The 20,800-nt window shown below is 41.9% G+C and overlaps 2 protein-coding genes across 5 annotated transcripts; one reads left to right on the forward strand and one right to left on the reverse strand.

The window, feature by feature from the left end:
* Window positions 1-371: 371 nt before the first annotated feature.
* LOC131124023 (uncharacterized) lies at window positions 372-15,361 on the reverse strand. 3 transcript variants are annotated; one of them, XM_058065512.1, is made up of 13 exons: window positions 14,970-15,361; window positions 14,632-14,659; window positions 14,461-14,552; window positions 13,418-13,741; window positions 12,600-12,722; window positions 10,481-10,589; window positions 8,721-9,049; window positions 7,066-7,176; window positions 6,802-6,924; window positions 4,956-5,322; window positions 3,809-3,868; window positions 3,411-3,709; window positions 372-2,119 (listed from the first exon to the last, which is right to left on the reverse strand). In XM_058065512.1, exons 7-13 carry the CDS (start codon window positions 9,045-9,047, stop codon window positions 593-595), a joined length of 2,814 nt encoding a protein of 937 aa, XP_057921495.1. In that variant the 5' UTR covers window positions 9,048-9,049; window positions 10,481-10,589; window positions 12,600-12,722; window positions 13,418-13,741; window positions 14,461-14,552; window positions 14,632-14,659; window positions 14,970-15,361; the 3' UTR covers window positions 372-592. The 3 variants fall into 3 exon arrangements, with proteins under 3 accessions (XP_057921495.1, XP_057921496.1, XP_057921497.1); XM_058065513.1 differs by lacking the exon at window positions 13,418-13,741; XM_058065514.1 differs by lacking the exons at window positions 12,600-12,722; window positions 13,418-13,741; window positions 14,461-14,552; window positions 14,632-14,659; window positions 14,970-15,361 and adding an exon at window positions 9,158-9,189 and having other exon boundaries at window positions 10,481-10,575.
* Window positions 15,362-15,601: 240 nt separating this feature from the next.
* On the forward strand, window positions 15,602-20,797 carry hmox1a (heme oxygenase 1a). Of its 2 annotated transcripts, XM_058065537.1 has the most exons (8): window positions 15,602-15,748; window positions 16,401-16,535; window positions 16,629-16,734; window positions 16,805-16,843; window positions 18,403-18,514; window positions 18,590-18,805; window positions 18,875-19,147; window positions 19,221-20,797. In XM_058065537.1, exons 4-8 carry the CDS (start codon window positions 16,812-16,814, stop codon window positions 19,386-19,388), a joined length of 801 nt encoding a protein of 266 aa, XP_057921520.1. In that variant the 5' UTR covers window positions 15,602-15,748; window positions 16,401-16,535; window positions 16,629-16,734; window positions 16,805-16,811; the 3' UTR covers window positions 19,389-20,797. The 2 variants fall into 2 exon arrangements, with proteins under 2 accessions (XP_057921520.1, XP_057921521.1); XM_058065538.1 differs by lacking the exon at window positions 16,401-16,535 and having other exon boundaries at window positions 15,656-15,748; window positions 16,557-16,734.
* Window positions 20,798-20,800: the final 3 nt, after the last annotated feature.

Below are 20,800 nucleotides of genomic sequence, written 5' to 3' on the forward strand. Positions count from 1 at the left end.
GACTGCTGGTTGGAAGAGGCCGAGCAGGGTGAAGCTTGCCAGCCTGGCTCTCTCAGATAAGGCCTCCGGTCCTCCACCTCTGTGTGACGTTCATGGCCTCCAACCTGCACACAAGGCAGGACACCAGCAGCAGCAGTCACAGAATAAACAGCGTGCAATCGAAACATGACATATAATCAATGTGATCGCTTCTTCTGTTACTTATTAATGATAATTGATGATATGATAAATGATATCCTATTAGGATGCATTACTCTCTGTAGTTGAGTAAAAAAACATTATTACAAGTAGGATAAGTGGTTATAGGCTAAAAATGCTAAACCCACCCATCATTTATTGGTGTTTGGGACTGTGACAAGGAAACAATCATGTTATATTCAATGTTCTTTTATTTCAAATGTATCCAAGCACATTCGCTTACTGAAGTATGCAGCTAGACAAGAATGGTCAAACTTAAATATGTAAATTCCAGATTGTATAAGATGCTTATATTAGATTAGGAAAAATGGTTATAGGGTAGTTGATGTAATTTGACATCATGTGAGTGAATGAGTGTGTTTGCTCCTTCTAGCGTTTCCTGTTGTGTACATAATCATTGTGTTTTCATCACTTTGTCTCCTTGTTTCACCAGAGAATCCATGGCGTCGTTTAGCTGCGTCTCAACATTTTCTAGTGTGCTTTTCTTGGCAAACTTTCGTCTTCCTACTTCAGTTGCAGCAGAACCGACAACAGCCCCTGCAGCCCCGCCGATGGCTCCCCCTAAAAACAAACCCAGGACTAAACCTAACAAGGCGCCGCCAATGACAACTTTTGGAACCTTTTTGGCGTTTGTTGTCATTTTCTCCCACACTGAGCTCTCTGTGATCATTTTGGCGCCCGTTTTAGCCCCCGAGCCCACCTTCCCCCACATTGGGCTCTGTGCCACCTTCTTTGCACCGGCACCAAGTCCGGCTCCAAGTCTAACGGAGCCATCAGCCACCAGTTTAGCACCAGACTTGGCCCCGGATCCAACCTTTCTCCACACGGGACTCTGCGCTACACTCTTAGCGCTGCTTCCAATGCCAGATCCGACACGTATGGAGTTGTCTGCAACTATTTTGGCTCTGGAACCCATTTCCCCCCACACGGGGCTCGACGCTGCAGCCTTTGCTCCAGACCCGACCCATGCCGAGCTGTCCACCACCACCTTGGGAAGTCTATCTCCCACTAGCTTGGAGACGTGTCCGGCTTGAGCTCCCACCTTCCCCCACACTGGACTGTCCGCCACCACCTTCTGGACGTTCTTTGCTCCGCTCCCCACTGAGCCCCAGACTGGACTGCTCATCACCTTCTTTGCTCCGTCGCTGACCCACACAGAGCTGTCTGACAACAGCTGGGGAAGCATCTTGACATTGGATTGCACCTTCTCCATCACAGACTGGAACATTGAAGGGGACATATTGGCCATCGTGATAGATGGGAGGCTTTCAATATTCATGGCGCTGACGCTGAGCTCCGCCTCGGTTCGTGTTTTCTCAATCTCTTCCTCTCTCACTTCCTCTTCGGCCTCGGCCACAGTCTGCATGTACGGGTAGAGAGAACGCCGTTCGGCCCGAAAGTTGTCCTCCTCCATCTTCTTCCTCCTCCTCTCCCTCGTGATCTCAGCCTGTCTCTCCCTCACTCTATTCTCAGCCTCCTGGAAAGCGGGGCAGGAATAACACTGCCCACCGGCCTCTGCTGCTATCTGCTCCACCTTCTCCAGCAGCTCCTCCACATTCCCGCCGCCTCGCTCCATTACATGGTAGCGGTCCCCACATTTCTCCACCAGCTTTAACAAATCTCCACGCTGGCTGGCGATGTACGCCTCTACACTGTCGGTCCCCGCCTTGCCACTCTCTTTCAAGCGATCTGCATATGTAAAGAGGACCAGTGTGTGTTTTTCCACAGCATCTTGGCCAAAGACAGTCTCAAGGGCGCTGAGGGCCTGCAGCTCCACCTTGGTTGGCTGGTCTGTTGGGACACAAAGAATGAAGGCGTGGGGCCCCGGGCTGGACAGGGCGACGCAGGAGGAGATCTGCGCTCGCACCTCATTTGGGGTACTCTCAGAGTGGAACCAGTCTGGGGTGTCCACTACTGCCACCTAAAGGGAGAGAGGGAATGGCGCAAATAGTCAACACATGTAGACATGGGGCTTTTAAGCAAGCTATTTTCTATAAATAATTCAAAAGTGGGGCGGCACGGCGGTCTAGTGGTTAGTGCACAGACCTCACAGCTAGGAGACCAGGGTTCAATTCCCACCCTCGGCCATCTCTGTGTGGAGTTTGCATGTTCTCCCCGTGCATGCGTGGGTTTTCTCCGGGTACTCCGGTTTCCTCCCACATTCCAAAAACATGCTAGGTTAATTGGCGACTCCAAATTGTCCATAGGTATGAATGTGAGTGTGAATGGTTGTTTGTCTATATGTGCCCTGTGATTGGCTGGCCACCAGTCCAGGGTGTACCCCGCCTCTCGCCCGAAGACAGCTGGGATAGGCTCCAGCACCCCCGCGACCCTCGTGAGGAAAAAGCGGTAGAAAATGAATGAATGAATGAATTCAAAAGTGGGTTTGAGACTCATTTTCAGTGTGTTGCGGGTCATTTGCTGGGTTTGCTGGGCGACTCCAAATTGTCCATAGGTATGAATGAGAGTGTGAATGGTTGTTTGTCTATATGTTTGTCAATATGTGCCCTGTGATTGGGTGGCCACCAGTCCATGGTGTACCCCGTCTCACACCCAAAGACAGCTGGGATAGGCTCCAGCATACCCGCGACCCTAATGAGGATAAGCGGCATAGAAAACAGATGGATAGTTTGAGGGAAGAGCTGCTGCCAATATTGATATTGGTCGTGCTGGATATCAGTAAGATATCGGTAAATACCCCATCATATGGCACTTTATGGCAACCCTTACCAACCCTTACACCTAAACACGGGAATGTGACGCCTTCAGCCGTGCGGCCCAAGGTTGCTTGCTCCATCCTCGGTGCCCCCATGATTATGTTTAAGTACTCTTGGGCAAGATATTGAACTCCTTAGTTGCTCCTGATGCTGTGTATCAGTAGGTGAATGAGGTAACAGTAGGGGTGTCGCAAGATCTCCTCATAAAACATGAGATTTCTCGCTGGTTTGGAGAAAACGTGTATTGTGAGAAAAGCGCGGCCAGAAGCTGTCAACTATGTTGGCTAATGTATAGTTAATTCTTCCTTCCAGGAATCCATTTTTAAGACTTTATATAATTGAAAAACTCTAGTTTTGGGGGGGGCAGGCTTTGGACGGTTTAAAATTGTGGAGGCAACTATATGAGGTGAAGCCAGACCGTCTTCAGGGAACCACAAGCAAACTCCACACAAAAAGGCAGAAAAAACCCAGAACCATGACATAAATGGTACAAACCCGTCTCCCTGCCACCACTGCTTTCTTCTTGGCACACTCCTGCGTGATGGCGACCAGGCTGTCCGGGTGGGACTCAAACTCAGCACGGCCCAAGATGGCATTGCCAGCTGCGCTTTTCCCCGAGCCAGATCGTCCCAGCATCACCAGACGCAGCTCTGGTGAGGACGGCGAGGATAATGTGGCGGGGGATGCAGTGAAGGTCAGTGTGGATGGGTCGGGGGGGAAGACAGGAGAGTGAGAGGAGGAGGTGGGGGAGTGCCCAGGGGATCTCTCCTCAAAGCTGTTGATTCTGTGGTGAACTACGAGATAAAACAAGGGTTCATTTTTCATCATCTAAATCAAATATTTTGAGGGGGAAAAGTGTGTGTGTGTGTGTGTGTAAGCATCTACTAACTCACAAGTGGAAACAACTTTAGTAGTCGGGCTCTCCTCCAACATTTGTGAGAGTTTGGCTCCATCTAGAGGACACATAGGCACAGAGGTTGGATCTTGTGCAAAATAAAGCAAAAGTATGCAAAGTAAGAGCATTTCAAGTTCAAGTGTTCTTGTTATGGTAATACACTATGTATTTTACTAAGTTTGTGTCCCAAGAAGAACTTAATGTGAGGTTTGAACTGCAACAACTTCATCCAAAGTGAGGCCGAGGGATCATTTTTGGCAACACAGCAAAAATATAAATATCAGCGGTAATTTTACAAGAATAAAGTCAAATTTTTTTGTTTAAAGTTGTTGTAATCTAATGAGAAAAAGGCACAATTTAGGAGCATAATGTCATAATATTATGAGGAAAAGTAACATCGCTTCAGAGGCACAAAGATTAAATATTAAAGGAAAAAACCTTGTTTTTCAACATAATTTAATTTAATTAGGAAAATTAGGTTGGGTAATATGGTATAATATTGCGGCAAAATATGAAGTCAAAATATTGTGAGAGGAAAGTCATAATATTACAACAAGAAAATTTACCAGAACAAAGTTGAAATTGTTGAAAAAACCTAATCAGAAATGGGGGAAAAAAAAACAGTGAAAATATTAAGCTAATATTAATATTAAGCTAAGGGAGTCCTAGTCTAACAAGAAAAAAAGTCACAACTAGCCGATTAAATCATAATATTGTGAGGAAAAATAATATAATTTTAGCAGCTTAGAGTAGTAATATTGAATAAAAAATAAATAATGGTGTATTTTTGGAAAATAAGGTTGGCTTATAATTTAATATGGGAATAAAGTAAAAAATATTACAGGAATAAAGTCATCATATTTTTATGAAATTTATGAAGATTATTTAAGAAGAAAGTTGAAATATTTTTGGGGAAAAAATAGCAAAGTTTGTAGTTAATAATATGGTTTTCACATACGTATATCACAAGGATATATATTTTTTTTATGGTGACATATAACTTCCTTTACAACATTTGAAAGTGGCTGGTGAATGATTTAATTTTTCAATATGTAACCCCGCTGTAGAAAAGGTTTTGACATCCCTGGTCCAAAGTGTTATCTTAACAGTGTAATGACGAACAAATTCATTCTCTCCATCCTCACCTGCATTCAATCTAAACGAGCGCCTTTCATATGCGCCATCATCATTTAGGCCGGGCTGCCATCGATTTGGTGCTGAAACGGTCGGACTGGACTGGAGCACATCAGAAGCTCCGCCATTGATGCCCTCAATCTCATCTTGCCTGCTCCTCTCCCAGACATCTCTGTAAGACTCCGCTCTGTCGACACTCCTTTCCGACATGCTTGTATTTCGTGTATAAGTGGATGCCAGAGATTCTCTTTTCGCTTCTTGCTGCATTCGGAAACTTTCCATTAGCTCTCTCTTTCGTTGCAGCACTCGTTCCTCCAACTCCCTTTCTTGCCTTGTTTTGATGGAGTGCACGTCGTTTTTCCTCACCATATCGTCCACCTTTTACAACAAGGAAAGAGAGTAAATGTATTATAATGTATTCAGTTCAAATGACGGTAAAATTCCAAGCACCAGCCATGCTTACAGTCATAATAGATAAACCTTATCAAGAAAACCAAAACCGGTTTAGACTGTTGTTGAGCAATGTAGGAATGTCAAAAAGCTCACCAGGAACTCAGTTCAGAAACACTTGACTTTGGTTTAGACGCCCCCGTTGAGATACTACAGTAAATGCTCCAATTAACGCCTCTATACGATGAATCGCTAAGTCTCCTACTGTATAGTCGCTGGGGGCGTGTTCTACAAAATCAAATAACCACCAGTGTCAAAGACAGCTGTTGCTTTAGGCAACCTTCTGATGTAGTTTTTTTTTATTAAATGGGAGCACCTGCATTTGAAATAACACGGTTGGTTTGTACCTCTGTATGCTTTAAAACAGTGGTCTCAAACACGCGGCCTGCGGGCCAAATGTGGCCCGCAGGACACTAGTTTGATATGGATGCTGTATGGTATCCTGTACCCAGAAGAAATTATTACGTTTGATTAATGTTCATGTTCAAGGTTAAATAACTGTTAATAGTTAACCTCCTATCCGTGTGGAAGTGGTAAGTTTTTGGCTATTTAAGTTTAAAGGAAATAACTTGAATGCTAGCTCTCTAGCTCTTAGTTTGCGAGTTAGCATGTGTCTCAAGACCCTGCAGTTGCGCAATATGTTGTAAATAAAAAAAGTATAAATGTGACTATAGTCGTGTCTTGTCATGTCTACAGGGCTCTAATAATGCTTTGTTCATTTTAATCTGAAAAAAAGTATTTGTCTACCCACCAACTATATGTGGTTTCTTAAGTTTTTATTATTTGCCGTTTTATTGTTATTATTGTATTTATTTATTTATTACTGATTGATTGATTTTCTTTATTCTTGATTTGTTTATTTATTTTTCATCTTATTTAGTGCAGAAAAATAAAAATTAAGATATTTGAGGTGGAAGTGGAATGTTTTATCAGAGCTTTTCTTGTAGAAAGTCGAAACCAAAGAAAAGTTTATTAATTTTTCTGTTTTTAATAAATGCGTTGTGTTTTTTTTTTTTGAAAACCTGATGCGGCCCAGTCTCGCCCAGACCCTAGCTCCAGTGGCCCCCAGGTAAATTGAGTTTGAGACCCCTGCTTTAAAATGTTGGTTGAAACTAATGCACCTTAGTAACGAGGCCATTGCTTGCTTACTTGCCGTACTGTTGTTGTTTTTTTCCTCATCAGCAGTATTAATGCTGGGTGAGCAGTTTGCTTCTTACCACTATTACAACACTGGTTCTGTTGCTGCTGTGTTGAGCAATACACTTGTTAAAAAATGACCACAGTAAAAGTAAAAGAGAACTGTTTTGCTTTCCATTTTCACATGCACTTCATGTTTAAAAAAATTGCACTTTCTTATATAACAGTACTAAATCCCAAAAATAATGAGACCAATAATGAAACTCCTACCTTATCCAGAAGTTGCTGCACCTGTTCCCGGTCCCGCCGGTGACGGTTATTGATGACATGGTAGCGCCCCCCGCAGAGCTCAATTACTCGTCTCAGGCCTGGGTGCTCCTTCTGAATATACTCCTGCAAAAATAAATAAATAAATAAATAAATAAATAAATAAATACATAAATAAATAAATAAAACCATCTCTTATACAATACAAAACATTCAGGTTTACTTTGCAACAAGGCTTTTTTTTCATCCGTCCAAGTTTGTCCTTACCTCTGCAGTTCTTCCCATGAGATAATCCCCACACGTCAGTAGCACCATCGTGTGCTCCAACACGTCTTGTCCAAACACCTGCTGCAGCTGTGCAGGTACTCGGCCATCCATCTATTCAGAAGAAGCAAAAAAAAATGGCTTCAACGTTTAAATAATGTTAACAAAAAAAAACATTAACAGTTTTTATGTTCGAAATAAACTAAACCTAAAAACTTGAACATGCTTAATTGAGGCCAAGAATAAGCAAAATTTTCTTAAATATTATTATTTTTTACTCATAGGCCATAGTCAACCATGAAACAGTGACCATTTCTAGAAATTGAATGTAATTATTTTATAGTGATATAGTGAGGGGAACGATACACAAACTGCGGTATTGCAAAGGACTGCACTATATTAATTATTATTAATTATTCCCTCACTGGGGCTGCACGGCGGTCGAGTGGTTAGCGCGCAGACCTCACAGCTAGGAGACCAGGGCTCAATTCCACCCTCGGCCATCTCTGTGTGGAGTTTGCATGTTCTCCCCGTGCATGCGTGGGTTTTCTCTGGGTACTCCGGTTTCCTCCTACATTCCAAAAACATGCTAGGTTAATTGGCGACTCCAAATTGTCCATAGGTATGAATGTGAGTGTGAATGGTTGTTTGTCTATATGTGCCCTGTGATTGGCTGGCCACCAGTCCAGGGTGTCCCATCCTGGCCAATCCATATTTGAGCTTTTGCAGTCAGGTAGACGTTACAAGTTAATGAAATCAAGAACAAACAGACTTAAAAACAGTTTTTACCCGACCGCAGTAACTACCCTCAACGCCTTAAGGAATAATCCTTAACATAGTGCAATAGCTAATTATGAATTGAATTACAGTAAACCTCGGATATATCGGATTCAATTGTTCCCACTGGTTTTGTCCGATATAAGCGAAATCTGTTATATGCGTATACCGGAAAATGTCCGTTTTACGCATATATCGGATTTATATCCGGTATATGTGTAAATCGGATTTTATCCGTTATAAAAAGGCACTTCCTTGACTATGTTTCCAATGTACCTCCTAGCGACGTGAATATAAATCGCGCAGGCAACGCTGCAAATGACGTCGTATAGCGGCCTGTCACGATTCGGCGAATCGGAGCGCCACGATGCGGCCATCCGATATATGCGAGGGAAATTTAATGGAAATGCATTGGAACGGGACTGGAGATTTTGTCCGAAATAGGCGAAATCCGTTATAAAAAATCCGATATATGCAATGAATTTTTATTGGAAATGCATTACAGAAAAATCGGTTCTTTTTTATCTGTCCGTTGTGAGCGAATTTCCGATATATCCGAGTCCGATATATCCGAGGTTTACTGTATATGCTTGACTGAGTGTTTTATTTATTTATTTTATTTTTTAATCTTATTTATTTATTCTTCTTGTAGTTGATATATGAATGATGCACTGACTGTTGGGCACTTTTTCTATTTCGTTGTACTTGTTACAATGACAATAAAGGACTATTCTAGTCTAATATATTGCATATTAAATGTTATACTCCATTTAGGTAAAATGTTACTTTCCCCTGAAAAATCCACGAGAGCAGTTTTGCTAATGCTAATGCTAATGTTACCAAATAAAGTCAATTTTTTTTATAATGAAAGTTGGACTGACCTCTGTGAACTGACTGACAGGCACCAGCAGCAGAAAAGCATGAGGACCGGGTGCCAGTAAGGTCATGGCTCGCTCCGTCTCCTTCTTGACGCTTTCCTCCATCTCCAAACCATTCCAGTACCACCTTGGCGCCTCCACCAGGGTCACCTTCCTGTCCTCTGTGAAATCCTGGCGCAATTGGCTTTTTCTGGGGGTCGCTGAGGACATGTCCGACAGCTGGCCCAGGATGGTGTCGGCCGACGACGTCTTGCCACATCCAATGTTCCCCAGTAGAACCAGCCTCAGCTCTGGGGGGTTGAAGCCGTAGTGCTCCATGTGGTTACTCATAACTGGGCGAGGGAGAGAGCAGAGAGAGAGTTTTGTAGCCTGTGACACTATTTGTTTTTTTTATTTATAAGCTTCTCAGGACGTGTTTAGCAGGTTGTGTGTCTACTTACACCAGGGGTGTCCAAGCTTTTTTCATCAAGGGCTACATGTAAAAAATAATAATAAATTGAAAGCACACTGCTATTACTGTAATATCTGATAATGCCATATATCTTATGAATAATTATTTTATATTTTTAATATTCGGAGGGCCAATAAAACAAAGCGTGAGTCAAAAATGGACCCTGGACCTCACTTTGGACACCCCTGGCTTACAAGAAAAAAAATGCCTCAGAAATGAGAAAAACCTGGGAGTCGAATCATTTTCATGCATGAGGTTACCAACGATGTCATCATATTGCAGACACACAAATGATTTGCTTTTTATTTGGCTTTATTGTGGCTCTTGTTGCCCATAAGTTAATTAATGTTTAACAATGGTGGCGGTTTGACCCTGGAACAGCTTATTTCCTTTTCTCCACACAAATGCATGTGTTCGGTAATGGATCATGTTGACTATAAACTAATACAAAAAATAAGTAATTGTTCAGTGAGACTTGATCACCACAACAACAGGCTTTTATTGCAGGTTAAATGAGCTAAGATGATAATAACAACGCCGGCTTCTGTTGCGGCCATAACCTTCATTCATTCATTCATTTTCTACCGCTTTTCCTCACGAGGGTGCTGGAGCCTATCCCAGCTGTCTTCGGGCGAGAGGCGGGGTACACCATGGACTGGTCAGCCAATCACAGGGCACATATGCGGCCATAACCTATACAAGGTAAAACTCAACTCTGAACAGTATTGTGTAATACGAGTGGAAATGTGACTATGAGGTCTACTTTTGACGGACGGTCGAGTCTGAAACCAATTAATCGTGATAAATGAGGAATGACTGGAAGTGTATTTCTACCATGTACAACACGCCGCAGTTTGGACACCGCTGTAGAACTGCGAGGTGAATCTTTTGTTTTCCTAGCTGCTGCTCTTCTTTCACCTCACAGATGATGTAAAGTAAATACTCAGCCTTTCGTTTTCATTTTGCGCCACTATTCTTAGAACATTTTAAAATCATGTAAAATACCCAACAGTCCTGCCTGACTGCATTCTACTTTTCTCATGCAAACATGAACTAAATAGTGTTAAATGTTAAAAATAAAACCACACTGATTATAGATGGAACTTGAACACTATGACATTTTTTTGGTATATTTGGAATTACTTGAATGTACACATAATGTGATTTGACACAATTGAAGTGGGGGTTCGGGTACTAAAGCTTCAACTCTATGCAGGACTAATACTTCCTCCGTTGAACAAACTTTTAATCATTGATTGCAAAATAATTTCTTGTATCATTACTTTCAAGCACAACATAACATGTCACTCACTTTATTGCCAGATCTTGGAAGCTTCGATCTTCTCTGGGTGCTTGCTTGGACCCGCTGCTACCGAAATGTGTCTCTCATCCAAATAGGCTCAGTATGTGTGGACTCCTATCTGACGGTTTTCAAAAAAAATGCGCTTATGTCATACAGTTATCGCACGTTGGCCCTCTTGCCGCTCCCCATGTAGAGAACACACATAAATGAGTACACTTATTTGGGTATTCTTGTGTGTATAACAGGTTCTACTGTCTGCAGGCTCCTTAGCATTCCTAAATAGGGCGGCGGACGGAGGAGTGTCCCGGGGCACTTTCTCCACACCCAGAAGAGAACAACATGCCTGCATGGCTGTTTTAAGTTGCTTGCTGTGGAATGGAAATTAGAAAATGCAAAGGGGAAGGTTTTGATTTGTAGTAAAGGACTGAATTATATTTTTGGTGGAAGAACATTACATGTTCTATTGATTAATTTAATGAGGAGTGTGTTTAACTTCACAAAATGTGTACACTACTTTCTCAACACTGTGGAGCCTGCCCTTAAGCCACTTCAGACCTGCGGATGTTAGTTTCTAATGTCTGCTTAACAGCTGATGCTAACAACGACAGTACTGCGCAAACAATACCACAGTAGTCTAGTCATAGTTTCACCAGCAAAGCATTGACAATGAACAACCACTTATTCATTGCTACTGCACAATGAACATCCATCCATCCATCTTCTTCAGCTTATCCGGGTCCAGGTCACAGGGGCAGCAGTCTCAGCAGGGAAGCCCAGACTTTCCGGCCAGCAGCCACCTCTTCCATTTGTATCGGGAAGACACCAACACGTTCTCAGGCTGGCTTTGAGACAATCTTAGGACACGCTGGAGTGTCCAAGGATGACTGAGCTCCACATCCTCTCTGAGGGTGAGTCCAGTCACCCAATGGAGGAAACTCATTTCAGTCGCTTGTACTCGTACACGCTTGTACAGCGACCTCATTACGCCGATCCGCCTGTCAACCTCACACTTCAACCTTCTCTCATTTGTGAACAATACCCCGAAACACTTGAACTCCTCCTTCCGGGGCAGGACCTCATTCCTAACCTGGAGGGTGCAATTGACCCTTTTCCGACTGAGGACCATGGCCCCGGATTTGGAGGTACTGAGTATCATCCCAGAAGCTTGACACTCTGCTGAAAGCCACCCCAGTAAATGCTGAATGTCACAGCCCAATGAGGCCATCAGGACCACATCATCTACAAATATGAAATGAGATACTCAGGCCCGCGACCAGACTCCATCGATGCCTTGGCTGTGCCTAGAAATTCTGTCTATGACAATTATGAACAGCCTTGGCGTAGGCCAATGTTCACTGGAAAAAGGCTGGACTTACTGGTGGCAATGCAAACCAGCTTCCTGCTGTGGTTGTACAAGGACTGCATGCATTTACTAGCGCTCCACCAATCACGTACTCTCGGGGCACCCACCACAGGAACCACAAGGGACCGGTTGGGTAAACTCCCATGCACCCACTAGTATTCTTCCAAGGGTGTCGAGCTGGTATGAGACTGGGACGTAAACCACATTTCACCTCCTGTACAGGTCCACTAATGGTTATACTCTCATACCTTGGAAGAGTAGACTTTCCCAGGGAGACGCAACTTACACAACACTAGAACCCTATTGAATAACTGATGTTGTCAAGGCCGCCCTCATAGGGCCCCACAATCAATGCGGGCACATTCTCTTTAAACATGCAAAGGATGCGTACTGCTGTGCATCACTGTCATGGCCCGATTTAAACCAAACATCAAAAAAAATATTGTTCCACTTTGCTGGAGTATGACCCCTGTGCATTTATAAATATTTGGAAAATGTTGCAGTTTTCAGTTCTCCTTAGACTTCCAGAGGTCATTGCTCCTTGAAGAAGGCCAATGACAAGCAATGGAAGCACTGATATAGTACATTTAATTGACAGTGTTGTTTAAGTGATTTGTTATATACATCATGGTACTGTATCAGCCGTCATTCACAAACCTGGCATCATATAGCTGATGTTTTCCATAGCAGAAGCCTATAATAAAAAACGGCATTGAAGGCCAATAGCATGTGAGTGTATATAAATTTGTGTTGCACATTACTAACCAGTGGGACATCTGTACAGCTATGCAGCTCTGGTATCTGTGAGGTGAGGGACATCAGTGGAGGAAGGGCACACAGTAGAGAGTCCAACAGAAGAAACAAGCTACTGGAGACACACACTGATTTCTGTGGACGACATACATTTAGAAACACGTTGGTGACCAGAAAATCCAGCATGTAGGAGCTATTTAGTAGTGTGTTCCTAGGTTTCTAATATCTGTTGATTTATTTTTTGTTGTTGTTTTGTTTGGATTACTTGATAATATTTTTTGTTAGTCATTTATTAGTTATTTATCATATTTTGTTGGGGTTAATTAGTTTATTTGTGGGTTTATTTCACTGGATAACACCCTGGGCACCTGCAATTTATTTATGGAGGTAGTGCTCACAGGACCAGCGTGCACCGGGGTGGGCCTATGGTTTTTGTACTTTTGTAGTGGCTATTTGTCCTTCAAAAATAAACTTAACTTAAACTATAATCAAAAGGCCACTGATGCACCACGGGTTGTGTTTTACACAGGCAAAAGAGTCATCGTCCATACAACCTTTCTTCCGTTTCTTCTTATTTCTTTTTAGTACCAGAGCAAGAGAGTCAATAGGAGACAATGCCTTTGTTCCCTTTTAGTTTGCTTGCTTGGCAATAAAAAGAAATAAGAAGAAACGGAACAAAGTTGTATGGACAATGACTCTTTTGCCTGCGTAAAGCACAACCCGTGGTGCATCAGTGGCCTTTTGATTATAGTTTAAGTTAAGTTTATTTTTGAAGGACAAATAGCCACTACACAGCATATGAAGGGCTCGTCCTCTATGAATGTTCTCACATTTGTCCCCTTAAGAAGGTGTCCAATCAGGGACAGGGCTTCTCCAAGCAGATGTAGGTGAGCAGCGGCACAGACAGGATCAGAGCAGGCAGGCCTCGTAGATCCGAGCGTGTCCCAAGCTGTGCCAACAGGCCCGCATGTAGAACCAGCGAGACCAGCGGTGTCAGTCATGGGTTTGGGCACACTTGGATTCAGTATGGAGCTCACAGTCAAAGTAATAGCTGATGCTGAGGAAGGAGCAGCTAGGAAGGGGAGTGAGGTTGTGCCACAGTCGTCTTGATGGTTGTGACACTCCCAGGATTCCGATACAGAACCTAGTTGTGCCTGAGCAGAGAAGAAAGAATGTAGGCTCGAGTAGAAAGAGAAAACGCTACCCTCTAGTGTAAATACAGTGGAAAGGTCGATTAGCCTTGAAGTTGTGCAATCTGGAAGTGTCACAATGTTGGAAGTCAAGTAAACAATGACAAACACTTTGCCATGTAGTTTGGGGTTGTGGTATACATGTGTTTCCAGGCAATTTTCAAAAGACAACCCCTTCAGTACCGACCATTTTGCACACCGAATATTGTGTTCTATGGCTATATAGTAAACATGGGACCTACCAAAATAAATATTAGACTCTCGTTCAAGTCTCTTGTTTCTACATTTGTATGTGCTTTACTAATCAGCAGTAGTACATTGATAAGTTTCATGTAAATATCAGTTCCCAACAAGAAAAGGGAGGAAAAACAGTTTTCACTAGCTAACTTTCACTTTGACACAACACTTACACTCCTCTATGGTCTTCCACTTCCTCCTTGCTGTGGAGTGTGTTAATACATGCAAATAATCCATGCCGAGCTCTTATCAAAATGCATGTACGTTGTAGTCTGATCAGGTGTAAAAAAAAAATGCCTGTATAGCTAATGGAGGATTTTTGATTATCCTTTTCTGTTTTCTCTTTGAACAAATCCATCAGCATCCGAGAATGAGTGTCGCTGTCACTATCAAGACATCTCTGGAATAATTAATTGAAGAAAAGCAAAAATATTGTGATCATGCACCTGATTTCTCTTCCTGCATCCGTCTTGGGATATTGGAAGGACAGAGCAGACCGACCCCACTCCACAAGGTACCAACTCGGCTACTCCATTGTCTGTAATCAATTGTGTATTCATAATTACATTTAAAGTTATAATTCCCATGATTAGACTATCACGTGTAAGGGTCCTTACCATACTGCCATTGTTGCACCGTCAGTTCCTGCAAAAGGTAAAACGGTTTCAAATAAATAAAAAACTTGATTGACAATGATTATGGAGCTTCACATAGAAAATAATACAACTCATTTCAGGGACTATTTCATGAAGCACAAAATGTCAACCTTTTAAAAAGGACTATAGAGTAAAATGGCTAATTCTATGTCAGTTTATGGTCATGAATGACCATTTATGGGCATGAATGACCATAAACTGACCCAAAGCGGAGTCCAAAAGTCTAAACTGCATCCAGTGGGATATGGAGTACATGTCAAGGAACAGATGAAGATAATGGTGCAGGGGCAAAAACTCACGTTGCAAGGCATGCTGGCGTTACACTCATCAACACACAATTCTGAGCCTTCTAAATGTTCCACAGCCATGTGAACATCTTTGTACGGTATCCTGAGTTCATCCATACTGAACAGCAAAGAGCAGTCAAAGAAGGAGAGAAACATCGGAGAAAAAAAATAATTCAACACAATTCGAACGATTCAAGTAAATGTTAGCTAAAGTGTAGTATTTCAATATGCTGACACGGGCACGATCACATAATGATAATTAAGATGGTACAAATGGCAAAAAAAAAGAATTTTAAACCACTTTAAAGCTGTATATCTACTTTGGTTAGGAAGATGTAACAGTATACATTTGAATGAAGCATTTTAAAGTTCCAAACGAGCGCGCCACTGTCATTGCCTGATTAAAAAACGGGGTCCTTGCCACCATGGTTCAAGTGCACAGTTTTACGAAGCCTGCCGAAGTGCCTGACAAAAATACATACAAATGTATCTACTTTGATAAAAGTGAGTAGGTTTATTCGTTTTAAATACAAAATCCAATTTAATTAAAACATTATCGGATTAAATGCAAATCAGAAACCTCGACTAACTTTGCGGAAGAAAGTATGCTGACTCAATGAAGCAGAGTGACGTCTACCTTAATTTCAAAGTTCCAAACTAGCGCGCCACTGCCATTGCCTGATTAAAAAAACGGGGTCCTTGCCGCCGTGGTTCAAGTGCACAGTTTTACGACGCCTGCCCACTTGAAGAGCCTGACAAAAATACATACAAATGTATCTACTTTGATAAAAGTAAGTATGTTTATTCGTTTGAAATACAAAATCTGATTTAATTAAAACATTATCGGATTAAATGCAAGTCATGAAACCTCGACTAACTTTGCGGAAGAAAGTGTGCTGACTCACGTTTAGGGAGCTTTATTCTGCCGATTCACGGTAGGCGCTGACGACTTGTGGCTGGTCACAGGTCAGTCCGCCAGGATGCCGCTTGCCAGAAACAACTCAAACGTCACAGGTTCACTCTCTGCCTGTTTGACTTATTTAGATAATGTGTGCAAACCGGTGGATGAATTGCAAATAGTAATCAGTACTATTACATATTAAAAAAATCATACATTTAAAAAAGGATTGATGACACATAATGTGTAAAGGAGGCTGTGATTATTTTTTGTTGTACAATATTTTTTACAGTTTATTCTTATTTATGCTATATTGTCTGGGAATATAGCAAAGTAATTTCCTGCAAGTAATCCATAATGCATTAGATATTAGATATTGTTGTCTTTATACTATGATTTTTTTAAGTGGCTTTAGGTGTCTTTATTAAAGAGAAAATCATGTGATAAACATGTGATTAATTAAACTAGTTCAAGTCTCATGTTCAAAGTGCTGGTGTTCTATTAAAGTACACAATCATGTGATTTTCCCACTACTTCATCCTCAGAAAGCCTTAGTCATGTTTGGAGTAAGTGCAATGCAACCGTGCTGTGTCATGTTTCGGCCTGGGCCCTCCTCCTATAGCTGTGTTATTCCAAACATTGCATAACTTCCCTCCCCCCTGAGTTGTTGCTGAATCACGGTAAGGCTCATTTCCACACAGACCAATCTGCTTTGTGCTGAGCTGTTCGCATGGAGGCTGCGTGATGCAGACTTCCTGTTTTCATCCCACTAGTGGGAGGGAAGAGGAGGCCGGTATAAAAGCACAGCACAATGGCACAAACCCTGCAAGACATCCAGAGAGTATCTGAGCAGCTTTAAAGTACCGGAATAACCAACTGGTGAGAACTCTTGCCTTTTTGTTTATTATCTTGCTGCCACATCTTACTCATCTACTCTGCTTATTTTCAGCACCACAATGGACGCACAGAAGACACGCACAGCAGAAATGTAAGAATCTATGTTTATTTTTATGTATTTGGGTTGTATTTAAAGGTAAATGTAGGCTTGCACAGTACTGCGATACTCATTTTGCTGCGTTAAACATTATGATACCATTTACAAGACGCAATTGCACCTTGGAGTGCTTTATTGTGACCTGCATCATCTGATTTTGCATTTATATGCCACTATAAAAGGAAACGTTATGAAATTGTTGACTTTCAGATGTAATTTCATGTTTTAGGAATTACCTTTTAGGTAGAATATCTCAAAAATGTTTGGACCGAGTGATATAATATAACCACAATATTATAAAGGTCCATATTATACACTGTAAACCCAAAGAAGTTAGCAGAACTCATCAGTTGCCACATTTTTTTCATAAATGAGTTCATAAACTCAAACATTTGAGTATATCAGAGTTTTAATATTTTGGAGTTGATATTAGATATACTTTTTTAATTTGGGGGTGAAAAGAGAAATAGTTTTCTTTTTCACATTCTCTCTGCCATGCATTCTCCATTCTTTCATTTTTGTTCTCATTTCAACTCTTTATATAGGAAGAAGGTGTGCATGTGTAACCTACACAGTACAAATCTATCTGATGCAATGGATTTATTCATGTTTAACAGATACTTTATTTTATAAGTAACTACAAATTCTTTTAAGTAGGTTACACAAATCTGCAAAAAGTTCATATTAATCAAAAATTACAAGTTAAATCAACTGAAAAGACAGATAATGCAACTGGCAATCAACATTTATAAGTTAACTATTTAAGTTAACTATACCTATACCGATTAATTATTTTGAGCATTCGGATTTACAGTGTCTTAAATTGTATGTAAACTATGTTTTTAAGTTAATTTTACTTAATATAGCCATAGTTCAATTTAATCAAAACATATTAGTTAAAAGTACTCAAAATGGAACAACATGTTAAATGACATAATTAAGTTATTAGAACTTTTTTAAGAACTTTGAGTATGCATAATTTCATTTATTTAAGTACTTTGAACATTCGGGTTTACAGTGTAATGTTTTAAATAAGTCTCAGAGGCCCCGTAATAGATTATGGGAAGTGTGTTAGACAGTTTAAAAGTGCTTTGATAAGCCGCACTGGAAATAGCCGGACTATTTTATGTGTCTGTAGCTTTAATTCTAATGAGCTGTATCTGTTCATACCCGTCTCTGAAAGTGTGTGGTTCCAAGAAGCGCTAGTTTTTACATCGACACTTTAAACACTGCACTTGTCCAATGTAATAGATCAAAATGGCTAGGCTTTATTTTAAGTTGTGTAGCTTAAGCCTGGTTTTTGCGTGTGGTGGGCATACACAGTGGGTGGGGTCACCTAACAAGGCAGAAGATGGCAGAGGATGCTTGAGTTTTGGTGCTCATAAAAACCAGCTCAAGGGATACATTGCTGTTAGTCACTTGAAGGATTGTTTACATTCAACATTCATGCAAAGGAACCAAATTAGCCATAAAACCTTTAAAAAAAATCTGGACAAAATGTGGACTAAAGAAACCAAAGTGCATGGTCCAAAACTGTATTGCGTCTCTTACAGGGATCTATCAGAGCAAATCAAAAAGGTGACCCTGGACAGCCACATGAGGGCAGAGAACACAGAGTTAATGCTGAGCTTCCAGAAGGGCCAAGTCACCATGCCACAGTACAAGGTAGGCCAGTTCTTCATTTCTCCATATTAACCTTCCAACTGCAACATTTTTATGATGACGATCTCTGCTCCTCAGATGCTCCTCAGTTCCCTCCATGCGATCTATCAGACTTTGGAAGAAGAGCTGGACAGGAACTCCAAGCACCCAGCTGTGGAGCCTATTTACTTCCCCGTTGAGCTGGCCAGGCTGGAGTCCATCGAGAAAGACCTGGAGTACTTCTACGGTCCAGGCTGGAAGGAGATGATGGTGGTGCCTGCGGCCACGAGACGTTACTGCGACAGACTCCGGCAGGTTGGTTGTGTGGTGACATACGCAACACATCTCCATGAGATACCACCACTTATCTCCTTCTCTCTTCAGATTGGGAAAGAAAACCCAGAATTCCTGGTGGCTCACGCCTACACCCGTTACCTAGGCGACCTCTCTGGAGGACAGGTCCTCGGTCGCATCGCCCAAAAGTCCATGGGCCTAAAGAGCAGCGAGGGTCTGTCTTTCTTCACTTTTCCCAGCATCTCCAGTCCTAACTTGTTCAAGCAGCTCTACCGTAGCCGCATGAATGTTGTGGAGCTGAGTGAAGAGGAGAGGAACGGCGTGTTGGAGGAAGCCGTGAGGTCCTTTGAACACAACATTCAGGTAGGAGCTCCTGACTTCAGTCACATGACCTCCAGTTGGCCTTTTAACAGCTCATGGATCCACTGTTTTCCAGGTTTTTGAGGGTGTGCAGAAGATGCTGAGTGTGGGTGAAGAGCAGCACATAAGTTCCTTGTCAGGATACGGGAAGAACACTTGGGTGAGATCCATGGATGCTCCTCTCTTCAGGATGGTTGTTGGAATGTTTGTGGCCATCGTCACTCTGGGAATCTGGATGCTTTAGGGCACAGAGACTATAATAATACGCTTGGCTCGTCCATCCCCTCCATTTTTGAGGCATGAAGAATGAAATGAGTGTAATACTCTATACATGCCAGATGTCACTTTAACTTATGAACCAACAGCCTGCTTCATGCAACATCATCCATTCAATGCCTTTTGTCTGTGTAGAATAAATATGTGTGCTTTAAGTTAGATGGGGTGATCCAATCCACTACCTGTATCTGTATCGGGTTCTGTTAGCAGTGTAATGTATTGGAAATTGACGGTATCACCGATACACCGAATTTCAACCCCTGAGCCAATGTAGCTATAATACTATCAGCAAACATAGCCAAAGGAGTGTCTGCAAACGTAGCTGTCTCCACGTGCAAGTGCTCGGCCTGACGTGTTCACGGCCACACAGAGAGAGTCAGACAAAACTTCCTGGTCATTACATTTTCATACGTTCCTGTAGAGATGAGCCTTATATGTTATATGCAATGTTAAGAGTTCTGTGAAGCTACATTTGCTGATATTGTTTTTAACGCAAATAGAGCTCTGGTATTGGTATGAGGTATATCAGAAGTCAAAATGAATGCACTATGCAAGAGACACTAAAACAGCAGTGGCCCGTCCGCCATTGTGGTTTCAACTCAGCACTTAGTCCATTGTAAGCATTTACAAAGAAAATATCCAGCATGTGGGGCGGCACGGCGGGCGAGTGGTTAGCGCGCAGACCTCACAGCAAGGAGACCAGGGTTCAATTCCACCCTCGGCCATCTCTGTGTGGAGTTTGCATGTTCTCCCCGTGCATGCGTGGGTTTTCTCCGGGTACTCTGGTTTCCTCCCACATTCCAAAAACATGCTAGGTTAATTGGCGCCTCCAAATTGTCCATAGGTATGAATGTGAGTGTGAATGGTTGTTTGTCTATATGTGCCCTGTGATTGGCTGGCCACCAGTCCAGGGTGTACCCTGCCTCTCGCCCCAAGACAGCTGGGATAGGCTCCAGCACCCCCCGCGACCCTCGTGAGGAAAAGCGGTAGAAAATGAAATGAATGAATGAATGAATATCCAGCATGTGGTACTTGTTTCATGTTTTCAAAACACAATTCTAATGTAAAAAATGGCCAAATAAAAATAGTTTGGATCCATTTTCAGTCATAAAAGGCCACATGTAAACAGCCCCTGACACCATTTAGCATTCCCATTAAGTGGAAACAATTTAAAATGAAAGATAACTCATTTTGTAATGTAAGCATGTGTGCCCTAATTGTACTGTAGTCAATTTGTGATGATGTCATACTTTACTGTATTCTAAATGTGTAAATCTAAATAAGTGGTATTTTTCACTGTACTTTTTGTTCACATGTTGATGACTTTGTAATAAAAGAATGTTGAAAAGGTTGAAAACAGTTTGCAAGTTTGGGTTTGTT

This window comes from Doryrhamphus excisus, chromosome 1, assembly GCF_030265055.1.
Source record: "Doryrhamphus excisus isolate RoL2022-K1 chromosome 1, RoL_Dexc_1.0, whole genome shotgun sequence".
Taxonomy (NCBI): domain Eukaryota; kingdom Metazoa; phylum Chordata; class Actinopteri; order Syngnathiformes; family Syngnathidae; genus Doryrhamphus; species Doryrhamphus excisus.